Source organism: Mytilus galloprovincialis, chromosome 5, assembly GCF_965363235.1.
Source record: "Mytilus galloprovincialis chromosome 5, xbMytGall1.hap1.1, whole genome shotgun sequence".
Classification (NCBI taxonomy): Eukaryota; Metazoa; Mollusca; class Bivalvia; order Mytilida; family Mytilidae; genus Mytilus; species Mytilus galloprovincialis.
This window is the reverse complement of record NC_134842.1, coordinates 18,486,351-18,507,293: the sequence shown is the minus strand read 5'-3', so window position 1 is coordinate 18,507,293 and position 20,943 is coordinate 18,486,351. Positions and strand designations below refer to the sequence as shown.

General features: G+C 30.5%; 1 protein-coding gene across 6 annotated transcripts in view; it reads left to right on the top strand.

Moving 5' to 3' along the window:
• Positions 1-19,414, top strand: part of LOC143075318 (P2X purinoceptor 4-like) — a 39,583-nt gene extending 20,169 nt beyond the window's left edge. Inside the window, exons 3-12 of one of the 6 annotated variants that reach the window (XM_076250699.1) lie at positions 3,017-3,088; positions 4,136-4,211; positions 5,133-5,217; positions 8,230-8,316; positions 11,265-11,412; positions 12,106-12,236; positions 13,463-13,619; positions 14,047-14,148; positions 17,488-17,560; positions 19,213-19,414. In XM_076250699.1, the coding sequence (XP_076106814.1) occupies positions 3,017-3,088; positions 4,136-4,211; positions 5,133-5,217; positions 8,230-8,316; positions 11,265-11,412; positions 12,106-12,236; positions 13,463-13,619; positions 14,047-14,148; positions 17,488-17,560; positions 19,213-19,232 (951 nt within the window). In that variant the 3' untranslated portion in view covers positions 19,233-19,414. Of the gene's footprint in view, positions 1-3,016; positions 3,089-4,135; positions 4,212-5,132; positions 5,218-8,229; positions 8,317-10,507; positions 10,647-11,264; positions 11,413-12,105; positions 12,237-13,462; positions 13,620-14,046; positions 14,149-15,998; positions 16,029-17,487; positions 17,608-19,212 lie in introns of all 6 variants that reach the window. The other 5 variants (XM_076250697.1, XM_076250700.1, XM_076250698.1 and 2 more) reach the window with 5 other exon arrangements.
• Positions 19,415-20,943: the final 1,529 nt, after the last annotated feature.

Here is a 20,943-nt window from a genome sequence, read left to right as displayed (position 1 = left end):
ACATGCCAGCTCCAGACCTCAATTAAACTGATTAAAAGGTTATGTCTTCATTATATGAACATCAAGCACACTCCTTCCTGTTAGTGGTTAAGTATTATACCATCATAAAATACATGAGAAGAACATAACCCTTGTCATGCCAACAACTGGTTTTAGAATAAATGTGTTTGAGGGCCTCAGGGAAGATTAGTTTATTGTAACTAACTGAGTTTACCCTCTTTAAATTAAGAATTTATTATTATTATTATATTATGTTTAATTCGGATGTAAAGACCCTATAATCAATATATATGCCAAAATATGCAATCTTTAATGACCTGTCAACAGTATCGTAACTATATTATAACCCTTCGTAATAAGTCTGGTTAAAGGTTTTGTTAGCTTTTGAGGTGAATACTGACATTTATGTGCTTTGTAAAGAATATTACCATAAAAGATTGGATGTGAAATACCTGAACGTATAAGTCTGCATGTTGAGTTATATTTACGAATGATGTCCTTGTACCGATGATAAAATTTAGTAAATGTTTTGACCAGTTTGTGATATCGAAAACCCTGGTATAATAATTTTTCAGTTAATTATACATAAGTTTCTCTTGCTAAAATCTTCTACGTTGTAACATACACGAGCGAATTGATTGCTTTCTGAAGAAGCACACTTGTTTCTTTCTAGTAATGAACAAATAATAAAAAAGACTAACCTTTCAATCCTTATGGTACATCTGTTTATTGTCATGATATTATTCAATTGTTAAATAATGTGCTAGTGACCTTATACAATATATATTGGGTCAATAAATTCCATATGGGATGAGAGTGAATACAAATTTACATCTTAGTCCGATGTCACTCATCCAAAGTTTGTTATACAGTTCAGTCTAATCAAAGAGTCTTGATGGATATGCTGTAGCAACTTATTTTCACTCAGGATCAGTTAAAACTTCTTTATAACTTAGGTGAAATATTATTCTGAGGTCATAATTGAATGTTAGGAGGTATGCCTTACACATGCCTTATGTTCAATAAAAGGTTTGCACTATGTCTGATCTTCATCAAACTTGGCCAATTCAATAGACAGTGTTAGGCAGCAACCATTTGATTTTCTGGGGGGGGCTATGGTTTTTTTTGGAAAAAAAAGTTTGTTTCCAGTTTTTGGAGAAAAAAATAATTTGTTTTTGATTCTGAGAAAAAAAAATTGTTTGTTTCACCCTCAGCTGCCACTATATGTAATGCTAAAATTGAAAGAAAAAAATTGTTTTCGACTTGTCGCGAAAAAAATAAATTGTTTTTCGCCGCAGGCGAAAAAAATTATTTGTCCAGAAAAAAAAACCATAGCCCCCCCCCAGAAAATCAAATGGTTGCTGCCTTAGAAATAAGTTAGAAGATGACTACTGTAGATATTAAGTCAAAGGTAATACATTCCAAGTTCTACAACTCATGAAAAAATATATTTAATCGTTAGAGGACAGCTTCCTATTTTGAGATTTTTGGGGAAGACGGCTTCAAGCCGTCAATCCCCTATGGGGTTGACCATAGTGACATTCCCTCACATCATTCATTTTGTTTTTATAGTATGGAAAACCCCCCAACAAATCTTACTAAGATTGAAGAGAGGGAGACCCAGAAATGAATAGTTTGACTTTAAACACTTATTTACACATTTCCCTTCTGTTTCTCGCGAAATTATCGTATCTTGAGCTCTCCTTTACACTGTTTATGTTTCTTTTACAATCCGGAAAAATCAGTATGACGAGATATTCTAAATATATCCAACCTACATTGTATTTTATAGTGACGTCATTCTTGGAATGCCACACTACGCAGAAGCAGGGATATCCTTCACTGGTTATTTAAATCATTCTCAGAGATCGTGCACAAATTACACATTGGTATTTGTAAAATTTAAACATAATAATGTTTGCTGTAGATGATTCAAACATCAACATGCAATACTTTAATTTGTAGGTGAACAACTTTCAAAGTAAACAAAGATCGTGGGGATACATGAGATAGGGGAGAGAAACGATTTTATTCATGTTTTTCTGTAAAAATTCTGTTTTGAGAATCTTCCTCCAATTCAGGAGCACCTCAATTGTTGAGTAATTATCCACTAAAATAAAAGTTAATGTATCTAAACACTTAAAATGTGACATTTCATTGGATTAGTAGTCTTCCATTAAAACTGAATTTTTTGTGTACCAACATAATCATTGTAATGGTAAAAAAAAAAAAAAATGTTGCATTTTGTACTTTAAACTTATTTATTCATGAAATTTACAAATATTTCAAATTTAGGATTTGGAAACAAGCTTCACACAGTTTACATCAATCATATTGCTATTTTTATTAGTACCTGTTTCCCTGTGATGAGAGTTGTAACTGGGAACTTTATCAATGGAATGTTAAAACTGAATAGATTTTTCAGTCCAAATTTTTCTTCAGAAAAAACTTAAAAATCTAAGAGTACTGTCACAAAAAATGGAAAGTGGCCCTAGCCTGCAGTTCAGTGGTACACAATTAAGATTTCAAAAAATATTGTAGTTGTTGTGAAATGACAGAATTCATTTGAAATTTAGATAATTAAATATCAACTTTAATCATATGTTTAGATTTAGAAGATGCAGATCTCTTCCATTGGTCCAAATTGAATCCTAAACTAAGGAAACTAAATTACATTAAACAACAATTGATTTCAATATCGTCAACCTTTCTACATGTTCTAGCTGTTCTTTTTTCCATTCTTTATATGAAGACTATCAAAAGATACCCCCCTTCCAAAAAAAATAATTAAATAGAAACAAGGGCCGTCTTTCCCCTCAGAGCTATTCAGCTCTTTGATTTTTATTTGATTCTGAAAAAAATTAAAAACGTATTTATTTGATATTACCTTTTTGATAATTTTTCTTCATTGTGTTAATCAGTAAAGCTTTTGGAATATTTTTTTATTTAGACCATTGTTAATTGTAACCCTATGTTAAAATATTCTTATATTTATTCAATTCATCTTAATTTTCAGGAGAATAATGCATTTTTTGTGATAACAAACTTGATAGAAACACCTAAACAGACAATAGGTATTTGCTCTGAGGTAAGTTATTCATGTTATTGGTTTATGTAGTTTATATTATGTTCCTAAAAAAGTTCTTTGGGAATGTCTGAGTAATTTGGATGTGCAAGGGTATAGATGGTTTTCCCATCCAGTTCCCTGAAACCATTAAATATGATACTATATAATTTGGCATACAAAAATCTCTAGGAGAAACAGCATATATACATAAATCATGCTATCAGAGGAAGGTCACATTGATAAATTATTTCAAACTTCGATCATTATTCATATTAAAATTTGTGTCCAAATCAAGTTACATAAACATCATTATAGAAATAATGTCACTTTGACATATATTTTATGCTTCATTGATAAATTAACTGTTAAACATCAAGTTTAGATCTAACATAGTAAAAAGTCAAATCACCAAAATACTGAACTCTGAGAAAAATTCAATCGGAAAGTCCCTTAATATCACATGGCAAAATCAAATGATATAACACATCAAACCAATGGATAACAACTGTCATATTAGTAAGTGATCTATAGTCATATAACATGATTAAGTGCATCCTTATAGCCATCTCACAAAAAAAGAAAACTATTTTGTGACCTAAATATTACACAGTTGTAGAAAATTACTTGAAGATGTGCATAAGGACATAATTTAGGTTCTACATGATAATGGGGAAATACTCAGTGTTTAACAGAATTGTATATTGAGATGGTATTTTACATGTTTTCCTTTACAGGATATCAATATATATTTTATTACACTTTTAAGAAAAAGACAATTATACAATCAAGTATACTCATATATTACTCATTCATTAAAATTCAATGCTTGCCATCCATACACTTATATCTAGCATGTCTAGGTATTTCAATATGTGCTGTTGTCTGGAGTCAAAATTCATTGATATGAGCATAATTAAAAAAAGAACTATGCATGTTATTCAAATTTACTACAAGGTCAAGATGTTTGCATTTGGTTAAGACCAACATGTTTGATGTACAATGTTTAATATACTGATACAGATAGAAATATATACAAACACTTTAGTTTTTCATGTTTCTATATTTTAGGATCCTAAGGTGTTAGGTTCTAACTGTACAACATCCAGTCAGTGTCCTGCAGGAAAAGTACTTCCAGCTGGAAATGGTAAGTTTTTACAGGTATTGTAGAATGCAGGGTGAATAGCTGTATCAAGTTAGTGTGCAGTATGAAAAGTCCTTCAGCTGGACATATTAAATTAGGTTTTAGTTCTAATTGTGTAGATCTATCTCTAATTACATGCATGGAGGTTACTCAAACTATAAACAATAAATTTATTAATTTTGTTAAAAATTTGTACTTTTGTAGTCCTAACATCAGAATTATTATATTTAAATTATATTTAAATTTACTTGTATATATGTTGTTTCATTTAACACCATTTTGTCTCAGGTTAGAGTTGTTTGTTCCACACTGTTCCCACATCTTTTTTTTTCACTACATGTAATGTCTATGCTATATAGGCACCTACATTTAATATTGTATTTATATTGTGTCATAGATCAAACTTATGTGTCCAGTGTATGTGTACTTGTTTTGTTTAAATTTCTTTTTAATCAAGTTAAGCCATGCATTTTCATTGGTATTTTATTTTTTGTCTTTTTATTTTGTAATGTTACACTACTGTCTCGGGTTATGGTGAAGATTCACACTTGTTTAAATGCTTTAACCCGCTGTATTTTTATGGACCTTTTCTCAAGCAGGAGCCTGTTGTCTTTTGACTTATTAGAAGGATCTGTAATTAATAGTAACAACTGTGGATGTATTTATTTTCATGGGTACCAATCTCGTGGTTTGAGGAAAATTTGAATATTTGTGGATATTTAATTTCATTGTTTTGGCAAAGTCTGCACATATTCCTTTAGAAAATTTGTAATTCGTTGAATATTTGAATTTGTGGTTCTTCTGTACCCACGAAATCCACGAATATTAATGAGTAATAATAGCTACTTCACTGAAATCTTCATGCTCTACTTGACAAATTCCCCAAGTTTAATCTCTTCAATTTTAATTTGTTTCTTGTAACAGGTTTATTAACAGGGGAATGTAATACAACAGTTGGACGTTGTTTGATACGAGCATGGTGTCCTGTAGAGAATGGTGCCGCAAAAATGTAAGTCAGGTTTATTTATCCACTTGCTGTGTAAGAAGTACAATTGTAATTGTTAATTATTACTGTTAGATAATGATGGAAGACTCCAAGGCCAAAATAAGAAAATATGTTTGTTTCCCCTCCCCCCACTGGTCAAAAAATTATTTTCCACAAAAAAAAACATAATTATTTTTTATACACTCAAATTGAGCACAAACAACTGGCTAGTGGCCTCGACTGGACAAGTCAAACCATTCATGTGATCATGCTATGACATCCAGTTAAAAAATAAAATAACCTGCCTTCCTGGTCTATTTACAAAGGGTAGGCCCGGGGGAGGGGAAACAGACATTCTTTTAAATGTAGCCTAAATATAAAGTATACAATTCTGAATTCAATCATCTGACAGAAAGGTCAGATATCCCATTGTGGAAAAAAATCACCATATTGTGTTTTCCTCTTTTCCCATATTTCTGGTAAAGCTCTGGTCGAAATATTTGTTGTTTACCATGTTTACACATAGTCCAGTCAATCTAGCATAAATTTGACCCTAACCTGAAAGTAATTGCAACAGAAGATTTTTAAGTTTTAATCTTGAGCATTATACCCCAAATATACACAGAAAAAAGTCCCATAAAATCTTATTTGAGGAAGACAAAAAAAGTTACCATTTAAAATTTCTATGTAGATTTGCATTGAAAAGGGAGATAACTCTTGCAAAAAAGGCAGAAATATCAATAAAAATTGATACAAAATTATAACTTTACCGCTTCTATTCATCAGAGTGTATTGGTTCTTGATTTTTTAGCGGTCTTTATAGGGTATAACAAACAACTCTACAGGTATATCTTTTATCAAGCTATAATCTAGATTTCGTAATTCATTAGTTGACCATTTATTGAATTTTTCAACATGTCAAGGTAAAGAATCTCAAATTTAATCAAAATAATTAAGCATGTATTATTCTTTTTGTGGTTTAAAGTTTCTTTAGACAAGTTAAATGCTGAAAAAATATAATATACAGATATAAACAATACCAAATTTTCACATTATTTTTTCAAAATGGTCACAAAGCTTCATATTTGCAATTTCTTTAATGAAAAATGCACAAAAAAAATCAAACTACCCATAACACTTTGGTTTTGTACATTTCATGAGCAGAAGATTATATAATTTAGTCAAATATCACCTTATAACCCCATCAAAGTATATCATACTGTACATAAATTTCAAGAGAATCTCAAATTTAATCAAAATAATTAAGCATGTTTTATTCTTTTTGTGGTTTAAAGTTTCTTTAGACAAGTTAAATGCTGAAAAGATATAATATATAGATATAAACAATACCAAATTTTCACATTATTTTTCCAAATGGTCACAAAGCTTCAAATTTGCAATTTCTTTAATGAAAATGTACAAAAAAAATCAAACTACTCATAACACTTAGGTTTTGTACATTTCATGAGCAGAAGATTATATAATTTAGTCAAATATCACCTTATAACCCCATCAAAGTATCGTACTGTACATAAATTTCAAGAAAATCAACCAAAAACTGACCAAAAAAGACTCATTTTCGCAGAGTTATCTCCCCTTCCAATGTTAATTTCCATAGGAAAATAAAAATGCTGATTTTGAGTTTTCCTCAAGTTAGATTTTATGGGACTTTTTTCTGTGTATATTAAGGGCATAAAGCTATAGATTAGAACTTAAACATTTTCTGTTGCAATTAGTTTGAGGTTAAGTCTTAGTTTGACTTGACTAACAATGCAATGTAGCTGACATATTTTTTATTTTTCATTGATGAAAAGATTAATTTGAATGTTTGTTGTTAAAAATAAAAAAAAAATTGGACATTCAGTTATTCAGTTAGAATATTGTATGTATGATAACAAAAAAAACAATCAGAAAAATCTCTTACCTAAAAAGGTCGACAGCCATTATTTATCCAAGGCAACAAAACTTCATTTACTAAAATGTCTTTGTCTTGAACTGAAAATGTTCAGTGCTTCATGTAATGTATGATAAATTATGATCCTTTTAAGAACTACAATAATTTTACATATAAAGAACTGCAAAATGTGTGAAGTATATCCAGATTTCTGTTTCAATAGATTTCACAAAACTGAAGGTGGTTTATTAAGTGTGTAAGATGGTGGTTTATATAGCTTTAACATCTAGGAAGAATATTTTAACCACATTTAGAGGAGAAGATTTTCTTACAATGTGGTTATATTGTTTTGTCTTAAGATGTAAGCTATCAAATTTTTAATATATCTTACGAGGAAATGGCCAACAGCAAGAGATATCACTCTAAGCGGTAAATACAAATTTAATTGTGTGTGATGTAATCAAATCATGAAACAAATTCACAATGCCTAGATCTGTTATTTAGACAAGTAAAAGGGGGACGAAAGATACCAAAGGAACAGTCAAACTCATAAATCTAAAACAAACTGACAATGCCATGGCTAAAAATGAAAAAGACAAACAAACAGCAGCACACATGACACAACATAGAAAACTAAAGAATAAACAACACGAACCCCACCAAAAAACTAGGGGTGATCTCAGGTACTCCGGAAAGGTAAGCAGATCCTGCTCCACATGTGGCACCCGTCGTGTTGCTTATGTGATAACAAATCTGGTAAATAGTCTAATTCGGTAGGTCACATTAACTATATCCAAACAACCAAGGCACTTCTAATCATAGTGCATCTATTTGAATATAAAGAATAGAGGATATGTGGTATCCATCCATGACACAGAATTAGTACATGCTACGCAAAAAGCATAAAAGAGTAAAGGAACAGGGCTTTTATAGCTAGTCATTTTTTTAAAGGATCCCTTCAACACAGAGCAAAAGAACTCCCACATCAAGTTGAAGACTGCCCCTAGCACCAGCTTAGGCAGAATTCTTTGCAAAAATAAGTTGGCTAGTCTTTCTAAGATGTAGCTTTACCAGATATAGATTAACAATATTAAAGTATACCTTTTTTGTACTCTTGATAATGATTTGTTCTTGTCTTTCAGACCTGAGCCACCAGCACTTCTAGGATCAAAAGATTTTACAGTGTTTATTAAAAACAATATACAGTTTCCTAAGTTTAAAGTGAAAAGGTAAGACATATATTTTGATAAAAAAAGGGGCAAAAGATACCAGAAGGACATTCAAGCTCACAGATCAAAAACAAACTGACAACGCCATGGCCAAAAAGAAAAATTCAAATAGACAAACAATAGTACACAAGACACAACATAGAAAAATAAACATGCTAAACTGGGGGTGATATCAGGTGCTCCAGAAGGTTAAGCAGATTCTGCCCCACATGTGGCACCCTTGTGTTGCTCATGTTATTACATAGCCGGTAGATAGTTTAATTTAGTAGGTCACATTCTTGAAAAGGGAACAGGATTGTAGTTACGACATAAGGACATATCTGATATTAACTGTGAAACAGATATTCCATAACAGTGCCATAACTCGTGATGGCCTCCGTAAAATATAATAAGGGATTTCAAATTCACCGTTTGGAACTCTTGGTTTTATAGCTTTCTTGAGAGCAGCAACCTTCTATCAAGGAAATCATAATGAGAAATACAACCCCTGGAATAGAATGCTTTTTAAAACTGCACAAAGGGTATTTAAGGAATTTCAGTGTACTAGTGAAATTGAAAACAAATATGTTATTTCACAATGAACTTAAAATTGGTTTTAGTCTTTTAGGTACAATGCTTATAGAACATCATAGAAAATAGAAAACAGCCTTTCAGCCCTTAAACACAGTCTGCACCATTAGCCACTAGTCTGATGCCTCAGACAAGTAAAATTTTATTGGCACTTGTAAGTTTGCAAAACTTAGACACTTAAGATAAATGTTGAAATATTGGTCTTCAAACTAGTTGTCAGAAAATATTTTGGTGCAGACTGTAAACATGAGTTAAAAAAGTGGCATGTAAGCATATTGCAAAAATCTAACCTGTTACACACACCTTCTTTGATATATGTACCTCTATAATAAGATAATTATATTAACCAATCATGGTGCCTAAAATTTGAGTTATATAATCAAATGAATTACAAATAAAGCACGGTGAATGAATAGAATGAGTATAATATTTAGAATGATAAAAGTACATTTAAACGAACAAAACTACAAGTCTACACACTGCTATGGATAGACTTGTAAAATATAAGCAACTTGCATGATCTAAATTGCATGCATCTTGCATGATGAAGGCCAGATTCACAGTGTCACACCATGTAACTTTATGCTAATAGATACATGAATGAAGATAGCAGGAATCTACAATTGTGTAAAATATGTTCCCTATTGGAATTTAAAAAAAATCAAGGATAAATTTACAGTAAATCTCATTTGCAGTACATTTAAAATGTGCTGTCTGTTTTGTAGATCTAGTGAATTATATAAACTGAGAACTTATGTAAGGCACATGTTATAATCACTATTTGTCCCTCCTTTGTTTCTGGATCAAGACTGTTGAATGCCTAGAAAAATATTAACAATATTTAATATTATTGTTGGCCACCGTTAAAAGTGATGTGGTTGAAATGTCTGTCTGTGAAGTCAATGTCTCTCAAAGACGACAAATTAATTCAAAATGACATCTTCTGATTGAAAGTAATATTTGAATGCCGTGAAGGATAATTGATGGTGTTTGGTTGCCAAACAAGGTCCAATGTGTTATAAATTAGGTTGAAATATTCATGTGCAAGGTCTAAGTGAATAATTTGAATATCAAAAATTCTATATACTAGTATTAAATTTTGATTGGTTGGTGTTGACACCACTTTTAGCACTTATGTGCTATTTTCATGACGGTCAGTTTTTATTGGTGGAGAAAGATAAAGTGCCCAGAAAGAACTACAATCTTCGGTAGGAAACTAACAGTCCTTGTCAATTAAGTTTGAGGTTTTGCACACTAGCAAAGTGCACCTAACTTTTGAATGCCTTGAAGGATAAAAATGATGCTTGATATTTTGTTGTCAAGTACCAGGAAATATGATGTGAATGCATTAGGTTGAAACATTTGTCTGCAAGGTCTAGGTCAACACTGAATGTATATTCAAATGAATACAAAGGTAGGGTGCATGCTTTTTGGGAGTCTAACTCTCTATATATAGTTATGATTTTATTCCGCCTCTTTTTTTGTAACTTTGTCTTTTATTCATTAAATATCAGAGGAATTTGAAATGTCTATGATATTTCAGGTTGATGTCTTTATCAATACGAAGTACTTTCAATAACAATATTATATTACTAACAATATAAGTTTTACATATTAACAGGAGAAATTTACCAGACAATGCTTCAGATGAGTTTTTCCAGACTTGTAACTATGGTTCACACTCCATTGATTGTCCTATATTACGTTTAGAAACCATTGTCAGAGAAGCTGGAGAAAATTACTCAGCTATGGCTAAAGAGGTAGACATGTTTGAAGCAGAGGATTATGGGACATATATGTTTAGATATAAGCCAAAATAAAATAAATAAAATATATTTGTGGTTTCTGACCGATTTTTATAAAAAATACCGTTCTCAAAGCACTTTATTGGAGTTATTTTTAACAAGAACTGACAATGGTCTAGATCTTATCTTCTTTAATGACATTTTAAAAATGAAAGAGAAATTAATTTCCTTATCTTTCTTATTTTTTTTATTATGTAACAGGAACCACATATATATTTTACTTTGGCAATGAGAGTCCACAGTGAAATCTTGTTATAATGCTATTATTTTGCATGGGTGGTGTTGCTTGGTACTTGTGTATCCTTATAAATGATGCACACACATGTTATCTTTATTAAGGTACACTTTTTAACATTTTGCAGGTAAAACATTACAAAGATCAGCCATTTCTATATAAGCATGCTTTATTGGATATGGATGTTTTAAAGATGGTCTAATTTCTGATAATAATAGATTCTTTGTTTAGATACTTCTTTAGATTAGCCTCCAGGCAGAGTTTTCAAATTATTTAGACATTTAAAAAAAATTTGATTGGTAATTTTTACTAATTGATCCATATCTTGCTCATTTCAGGAGAAACCTTTTAGATTTCTTTAACAATTCAATGTTATCGAGTTGTCGATTTAATCAAAACCACCCAGAGGATCAGTATTGTCCTATTTTCATTCTGAATGATATTGTAAATCTAACGGGAAGTAGCTACGAAGAAATGGCAGGCTCGGTAATGTTTTACTTCATTACATTATACATGTTATAATTATTATAAATAAATAGCATGGCTGTCATGGATACCTAAAATAGAAAAGTGGACAAATAATTCATTGAATGATTCTGTAAAGGTTAATTGCTATTTTTCTATTAGGATGAATGAAACAGCTATTAATAACATGAGAATGTTACAAATTATGCAGCGTTAAGTTGACTGAAAATTTCATAACTTTGGATGTAAAACAACAATGTGAAAGTATAAAAGATACCAACTTTAATTTGATGCACCACATAAACATTTAACAAAGCTTTTCTCATCACTTGTGCTTGACATTAAACAGCATTAAAGTTGAAAAGGAAAAAAATCCAAAATTAGACAATTAAAAGGATATTAAAACAAGATGAGGAGCTGTTGTGCATTTCAAGGGTATCCTTTGATGGCATAACAAATTATTCATCATTTGAATAGTCAACTGAAACTTTGGTCTATTTTCACAAAAAAATCTTACAACTAAAAGTGATTGTATGATATACTGAAATGAATATGACTTCTAACATGTCCAAGTATTTTTTGGTGAAATGAATCATAGGCTTCTATTGTTACATTCTTAAAGCTCATCCTTGATGCATTAATCTGTCCATGGTATTATTTTTTGTTGATCTCTACTACTGTCAATTTATGATTTTCTATTTTTTTCCATTTTAGGGTGGCGTAATAGAAATACAGATACAGTGGAACTGTAACTTAGATCTCAGTGAATCTGATTGTGTTCCTAAATACATATTTCGACGTCTTGATAGTTCTGATTATAAAATATCTAAAGGATATAATTTCAGGTACTATATTTTATATTCTGTGGATTCAGTATTAATTGTGGGATATCAACTTTCATGGATTTTTTAGTGACAGGTGTACCATGTATTTAAATGTTCAACACAGTAAACATTTTCTAAAGTCTGTTAAACAGACTTTTGTAAAACCAAAAAAATCTAATATACCCGGTTCACAGAAAGACATTTTTTTCCTTAATCCATGAAAATCAGTACTAACAAAAATTAATGAAACCACAGGAATTAAGAAAATGTTAATCATGTGATAGGTTGCAGTATTAACTCTTCTTCTTTATGCTAAGGATGTACTTAGGTGAGGTTAGGTAAAAATTAAGAAATTAAGAAATTAAAACTGATACTATAAGCTGGTAGAGCATCAATTAAGGATAAAGATAAGCTAAAAATATAGATAGGTCATGGACCTCCTTTTCGAGATATTTGAGATTTAAAATATGGCGGGAAAAGGCTGACTCGGACTTTTACCTTATATTTGCATTGATATTATTTGGGTCTCAAAACAAAAGAAAGAAAATTTAGAATCTTTAAAAATTTTGGTAAATGACCTTTCATGAGCTATAAGTCTTATATGAAAAAATAAATGGGTGTTATGGGGCAAAATATTTTACATTGTATTGTATGGAAAAACACCAAGGAGTCCGAACATTTGACACAAATTCCAAAACCTCACCTAAGTACATCCTTAAGGCACACAAAATTTCTTCCCATAATTTTAATAATTCTGGAGCCTGATTTTTGGGAACTTTTTTTGTTCTTTTAAGTGACCAACCTAGCTCTCGTTCCTTTTTACATTAAATTCATATCTAACTTCAAGAACTGCTTGAATTGTTATGTAAAGCTAGTTAAGCTTGTTTTGGAATGCTGTAAACTTTGTAATGGTTAATTATCAATTTTTAGTGACTCACAGTCTCCTGGCAATACCAATGTATGAAGATTATCAGTCGGCAATATTAAATAACAAAACTGATATAGATGGTTAAATGCTACATTCCGAGGACATTCACCATGGCAAAAAAAAAGAGAAGAGATTACATAAATTAGAAAAAAAAGTACATAGAAACTCAGTTGTGAGCATCATAAACCCAACACAAACATTACCATCAGTTCTTATTTGAAATATTTTATATTTTAAAAGGTGGCGCTAAAGGTGAAAGCAGGTCTAGTAACTGATCAACATTGTTTCTCTTTCTGATACATTCTTGATTTATTTACAGATATGCTAAGTATTATAAGGAAAATGATACAGAATACAGGACATTATTTAAAGCCTTTGGTATCAAATTCATCCTGTCAGTGACTGGGGAGGCTGGTAAATTTAATTTGGAGCCTTTTTTGATCAATGTTGGTAGTGGATTGGCTATATTGGGTATGGTGAGTATTTTAAGTCTAATTCTGGAGGTCAATTCGAGGAAAGAGGAAAATTTTGTGGTAACAACAATTGGAACATATATCTGTTATCAACCTTTTTATTGAAATCATGAGTAGTTACACAGCATGTAAGGCATTGTATCCAAAAGCAACTTTAGTATACTGGTGATATAGACAGAAAACTGAACTTTATTTTTTTTTAAATACATAAAACAATTGAAAGAAACACATGGTTTAAGATTGTTAGTTGAAATTGATTATAGCAATATTCTATCAAGATGTACCATACTGTATAAACAGTCCTAACAATATTAGATATTCCATCTTAAATGACATAAAAAAAAAAAAGGACACATTTTTCTTATAAAATATTTCTAAGGTATATTGACCACAAGGGTTTGATTTTAATTTTTTGTTTATTTTATTCTAGGCTACAGTTTTTTGTGATATAGTGGTATTATATTTCCTGAAGGCTAGAAATCTTTACAAAGATAAGAAATACTTACAAGTGGTTGGAGATGACGCATATAAGGTATTTTAATATATATATATCAACAACATATTGTTTTTTATCAGATAAGACTCTAGACAAAGTAAGTCACTGTGACCTACTTTGTGTATTTTTGACTTTTTTGAGATTTTTTTTCAGAAGTTTTTACATGTTTGATACATTTGTTATAATTCTCATAGCTAAGGCTATCAGGCTTCATGTGATCAGGCCTTTCCTTGTAATGAGTTTTCAGATTCATATTTCTTCTATTTACTAAGCAATAAAAGTGAAGTATCATTAGTGACCGATAGCCCACAGTTCTTCTTGTTGTATTTTTTGCATTTAGTATACAAATAAGATAAGGCAGGTGAGCTGATGAGCTGGGAAGGTTATTAATTGTTTTAAAGTGAATTTTGCATTGTTATATTATTATACTCTTCTGTTTCCGTTACACAACTTTGAGAGAATTAAAATTAAGACTTCTCAGTTACATTTTTCGTTCAAAATCAATCATATGATCTTTTATGATCACCATTATTGATGTTTAACAACAAAATTAACCCCAGCAAAGAACTAAAAGCAACAAAGTTTTATCACATTCAAGAAGTTGAAGATTTACAAGAACCTTATCTTAATTTTTATGGACCAAAATTATCATGTCTACCATTTATGCTACATTCAGAGCATTATGATATTTTGTTGCATTGGCTGCAACAGCCCGTAATCACTTTAACTAATTTAAAATATGCAATTTTTCTTGGATTTTTGCAATATAGTTTTTATACGCCCGTCGTCTTTTAGACGGGACGTATTATGGTATACCGTTGTCCGTCCGTCCGTCCATCGTCCACACTTCGGACAATAACTCAAAAACACTTTCACCAATTTCCATGAAACTTCAGTGAATTGTTTATATCTATTGACGCAAGCTCCCTTTGGTTTTTTTTTAATTTCAGATTTTAAGTTTTTGATTTATGGGGCTTTATTCATAAAAAAGGGGGGATTTTCAACACTTCGGACAATAACTCAAAAAGGCTTTCACCAATGTCCATGAAACTTTGGTGAATTGTTTATATCTATTGATGTAAGCTCCCTTTCAATTTTTATAAATTTCAGATTTTAAGTTTTGGATTTATGGGGCTTTATTCATAAAAAAAAAGGGGATTTTCAACACTTCGGACAATAACTCAAAAAGGCTTTCACCAATGTCCATGAAACTTTGGTGAATTGTTTATATCTATTGATGTAAGCTCCCTTTCAATTTTTATAAATTTCAGATTTTAAGTTTTGGATTTATGGGGCTTTATTCATAAAAAAAGGGGGATTTTCAACACTTCGGACAATAACTCAAAAAGGCTTTCACCAATGTCCATGAAACTTTGGTGAATTGTTTATATCTATTGATGTAAGCTCCCTTTCAATTTTTATAAATTTCAGATTTTACATTTCCGTGTTATGAATTTTTATGCTTAAAAAAGGGGGGATTTTCCAATTTTGGGACAATAACTAACACTTTCACAAAATTTTATGCAACTTTGATAAATTGTTTATATCTATTGACATAAGCTCCCTTTCCATTTTTATAAATTTTAGATTTTACGTTTTCTTAAGTAATGAATTTTTATACTTAAAAAAGGGGGATTTTATGAAACTTTGGTGAATATATTAATGTAACATCCCTTTTGATTTGTATATATATTTCTAGTTGATCATATAAATTCATTTAAAGCATAAAAGACAAGTTAAAAGAGCAACGGGCGTATCATGCGCTTAAGCGCAGCCCTTTATTATTATTGCTTTTGTATCAGATGTAGTTTTATGTTGCTATGTTTAATCAGAGGATTTGTCCTATTACAATACAAATTGCCAACACAAAGTATAACCTATTTCAGTTTGAAACCCTTCTACAAACTGATCAACTGGTAATGCATTTTAGTTCATTGCTTATAACTTGATAGGATTTTAGTATATAGTGAGTGCTGTGTAAACTCAATTAATGCTTTCTATCCAAACCAACCATGCTACTACAGAAACTTCAGGGGTGTTTAAAGGCTATTTTAAAATGTGTGAATTTAAAAAAAAATTTAGTGTGAAATAATTTCAAAGAAAAAAAAAGAAATCAATATAAAGTTATGACGAGTGTCTATTGATATTTTAATTAATAACATCTATGTAAAAGTAAGGAGATGTGGTATGATTACCATTTGGTCTATATGACAAGGATGTAAGCAGGGTTTCCCCTGGGTCAATTTTCATATTTCGCCACCTGAGTGAGTCTTTGGCAAAAACAATATATTTTTCACCACTTGCAATTTCATTTTGCCAACTAACAACTAACATACATGTAAACATATTTTCTATAAAATTTTCCTAATTTCTAACAGCAACAAAATCAGATTGCCTCAACATTGTCTATGATTATTCTACACATTTTCATAAATATGGCGAGTTGTTAGACTGATTGTTCAATGGAATTTAACTTTTTTATAAGTGGGGTGAGTTGGTAAACAAGAGTGGGGCAATTTTATAGAAAGTGGCAATTTAGTGTGGGCCAGTGGGGCGAGTTGACATGGTTTCATGCTTGAAACATCGTGTTCAGGGGTCATATTTAAAGTGTATATATTATGTAGTAATATATAAAGTATATTAAAATGGTTGTGTGGTGTTCTAAACTAGAGATTTTATGAATTGTAAATAGTTTTTCGTCTAATCTAAAACAGCTGGGATGTAAAATAGTTATCCCATTCCCAAACTTGGGGTGTCAGTGTAAGATCCCCCTCTGGACTCCGGTTATCAGGATGATCATACACTGATATGCCACCCCTCATTGGATAACTATTAATGATTTAGAGTAATTTCTCACAAATTTGATTGGCTGATATTGTCCTAATCATTTCAGTGCAATTTTCTAGTAAGTCAATTATATTATCTCCCTTATACCATTGACTTATAGAAAAATAAATTTCCCACACAAACTTATTTGATATACAAATAATCTTTTGCTAACAAACAGAAAAATCTTAATGGAAGTCATGATGAATTTCTAAACAATGTGCAATTGTTCCCATACGGAATTTATCAGGGGAAAAAAATAATAAATAATAGGATAAAGTCATGGCTCAGTGTGCAATTGTCCTAAATATGGAATTTATCGTGAACCCCCCCCCCCCCCCTAATTAAATAATAGTTGTGATAACAAAATATGGATAAATTTGTTGCACACTGTGTAACTATTACCTTGACTTAAAAATAAAACTGTTGCATTGACTTACATTTGGTGACCTTATTAGCCAATGTTAGTTGTTCTATTTATTATAAAGAAGTGGTTCAAGTGAAGCAAAAATTCTGATTTCATTTCCACATGTTTTCAATCTAATTCAGCCAATTGGAGTTGATAGGAAGCCACTACTTGCGGAAGAGAGTGGAGCTCCAATACACAATGACAGACCACATAGTAATACTAATAACTTTACCAAATATAGATCACTGGATAGTGATTAGGTTTGTTCCCCCTTGTGGTTACACTCCTCCCTACCTTTATTTCCATGTCACATCATAACCAGCACATACAAAGCTTTGGATCATCTGCTAAGAACTTTCTAAAATTAGACTTTTTTTTCATTTTTGTTCATTGAGCAAACTTATCTGATATTGTTTATAATTATATAAGTTTGTTGATTTGTACATTTTATTTTAGCCAGCCAATCGTTCTCTTTATCACCACTCCTAATTTTAAGATGGGACAAAATTCAAAATTTAAAGGCATCTAATCAAATCATTGGAAATTAAACAGACCTAGAAAAATCCAATTGCACAAATTTGCTAACTTTTTATATCCCTTATATGACCAATGCCAGTCATTGGAGCTCAACTTAATTAGTAAAAATTAGATGGCATATTGGTCTTCAGGCTAGAAGTCAGAAAATATTATGGTGCAGACTGCTTTGAATAAACGTTTGTATAGAAATGATTTAAAAGTACATTGTACTAGATAAATTACATGTACTGATATGCTACTTTTTGTCATCATGTCAGACCACTGATTCAACTGGTTCACAGGCTCACAACATCAAGAGTGCTTTGATTTCAGCTTTGTAATGAAAACACAGCTTGAGCTTTTTATGAAATCACTTTACCTGTGTTATATGTTTTTATAAATGCCTGATGTCGACAACATGTATATAAAATACATGATTTTGTATTGATTCTTGGTGAGGAATTTGAAAGTGCATTGCAAGCACATTCATGTAAGTAAAACATCCTGGATTCATTCCTATCCTTGATCCTTACAAACACTTTCAAAAATTGAAAAGCACACAAAATATATCATCTGGAAATTTGAACAACAATATTAAAATGTGTATAGTGCTTTTAAAGGCAAAATGATAGAAAATAGCAAACATATTATTGCAAATAATTGTGCTAGAAGTATTGAAACAAACTCGGCTGTTGTTTGCTCTATGGTCGGGTGGTTGTCGCTTTGACATATTCACCATTTCCTTTCTCAATTTTATTAGATAATTTGTCAATTTATATTGATTGTAATTATACAATCCGGGGTTCAAATTAGATTTGAAAATAATATTATCAGACCGAGGCAACATTTAGAATATTTGTTAGACCTTTGATAGAAAGGGAGGGTTTATTATGTTTTCTAGCATGCCATATGTCTCTATCACTATATAAAGTAAAAGAGTTGGTTTTAGGTAGATTGTAGTTTTGGTTTATCACATCAATTTTTGAGTTAATTCACATGTGCATTTTGATATAAATATAGACCAAATTGCAAGTTTGACCCAGATTTTTCAGTAATCACTGAACATGAAAATGTGATATTTTGAAAGCCTATGCTGTTCTATTGACGCATGCCGATGAATTTACTTAGAATGAACCTTAAAAAGTTGTAGAATATTACATAATTTACATGAATTTTGTTATTTTACTTTACAAATTACATCAATAAAAGTTTTTCATCCTGTTTCATCATAGAATTGAACAGATCTTGACATAATTTTAGATATTGGGTAAAGCTTTTATATTTGTATGAAGCTTATTATATTTTTTAGCAACTGGAAGCATTTATACGTAGTTTATTTTATTTTTCAGCAACTGGACGACCAAAATGATGAGGACAAATCTGAATGAACTTTGTTTACATTCCATTGGTGTAGAAAAGACTACTCAAAGAAATAGTGCCATATTATTTTCAACATTTTGGTAGACTACTAAAGTTAAAAGTCAAAGAATTCTGAAGTTATGAGTGCCATATCATGTAACATATATGAATTTAAATAATCTTTGACATTTTGGTCCTGACATTGATTATTTTATATGAACATGTAACCTTATGTCACAAAAAGAAAAATGTATATTTATAAAGTTTTTATTGTATTTACAGTGAGTTGACTGTTAGTGTTGCTCTCCACCAATTGCAACTCATTCAAAATTTTGACCCAATTGCAATTTGTTTTTTAAAATCAAATTGTTCAACTAGTCAGAAATTTGAACCAACTGCTGTAGACAACCACAGCCAAGTCATGAAAGTGAAAGGTGATAAAATAAAATATATTTATAATCCTATAAGACTTTAACTCCACTTTAATGATGTTGTGACAAAATTAGTTTATCCGTTTGTATAGTTATATTATATTCATTTCCATGCTGAAGGGGAACTGTTTATTTTGAATTGCTATTAAATTGTCCAAACTAAGCTTTCATATAGTTTTTCTTTCTAAAAGTATTCTATATTTATAAGAATCAGATATCATTTTAAATAAAACATCATATATTCAGTAAAATATGTGTGAAATAACAATATGCTATTGATAAATTTTCAGGGGAGATAACCTAAAATATTATTCTTTTGAATAAAGACTTTTAGTAAGAAAAGTTATTATCTCCCCCATGGAAACTTCCTACAAACATATATTGCAAGTACTTTCAGCATCTGACAGGCGCACCACCCAAATGGTGTATTCAGGATTAATATGTTATACAGTATTACACGGGTCATAATCACAGGGTTGACACTACTCAATTGTCAAATTGTTACCTATTATAGTATTTTAATCAGTTAGACTTTCTAAGATAACAATACGAATACTAAAAATCTGGACTAAAATAAGGTGTATAGGTACAGTTTTCAATTTGTTAGCGGGCATGACGTAAAACAGCGAATCAAAGAATTCAACTTTATTTATGACTAATATAGGACAATGCTGTTGATTAAAAAGTACTCCATTCCAGGACCTTTTGTTTTCCAAATAATTAATATTATCAATAATTGATAAGTTCCAGTTCGACGGGTTCAAACAGAAAGATTTGAAAGCGGAGAAAACTGTGTATCTTATAATCGGCATGACTTTATCAAATGACAATACTAATACTAAAATAAGGCTTGCGCATAGTTATATACTTTAATTCAGTCACGGACCTGCGATATCACAGGTGTGTTCTAGTATTCATAAGAATCAGACATTATGTGAATTAAAACATTTCATATTCAGTAAAATATGTGTAAAATTGCAATATATGTTTGTAGGAAGTTTCCATGGGGGAGATAATAACTTTTCTTTCAAAAAGTCTTTATTCAAAAGAATAATATTTTAGGTTATCTCCCCTGAAAATTTATCAATAGCATATTGTTATTTCACACATATTTTACTGAATATATGATGTTTCATTTAAAATGATATCTGATTCTTATAAATATAGAATACTTTTAGAAAGAAAAACTATATGAAAGCTTAGTTTGGACAATTTAATAGCAATTCAAAATAAACAGTTCCCCTTCAGCATGGAAATGAATATAATATAACTATACAAACTGATAAACTA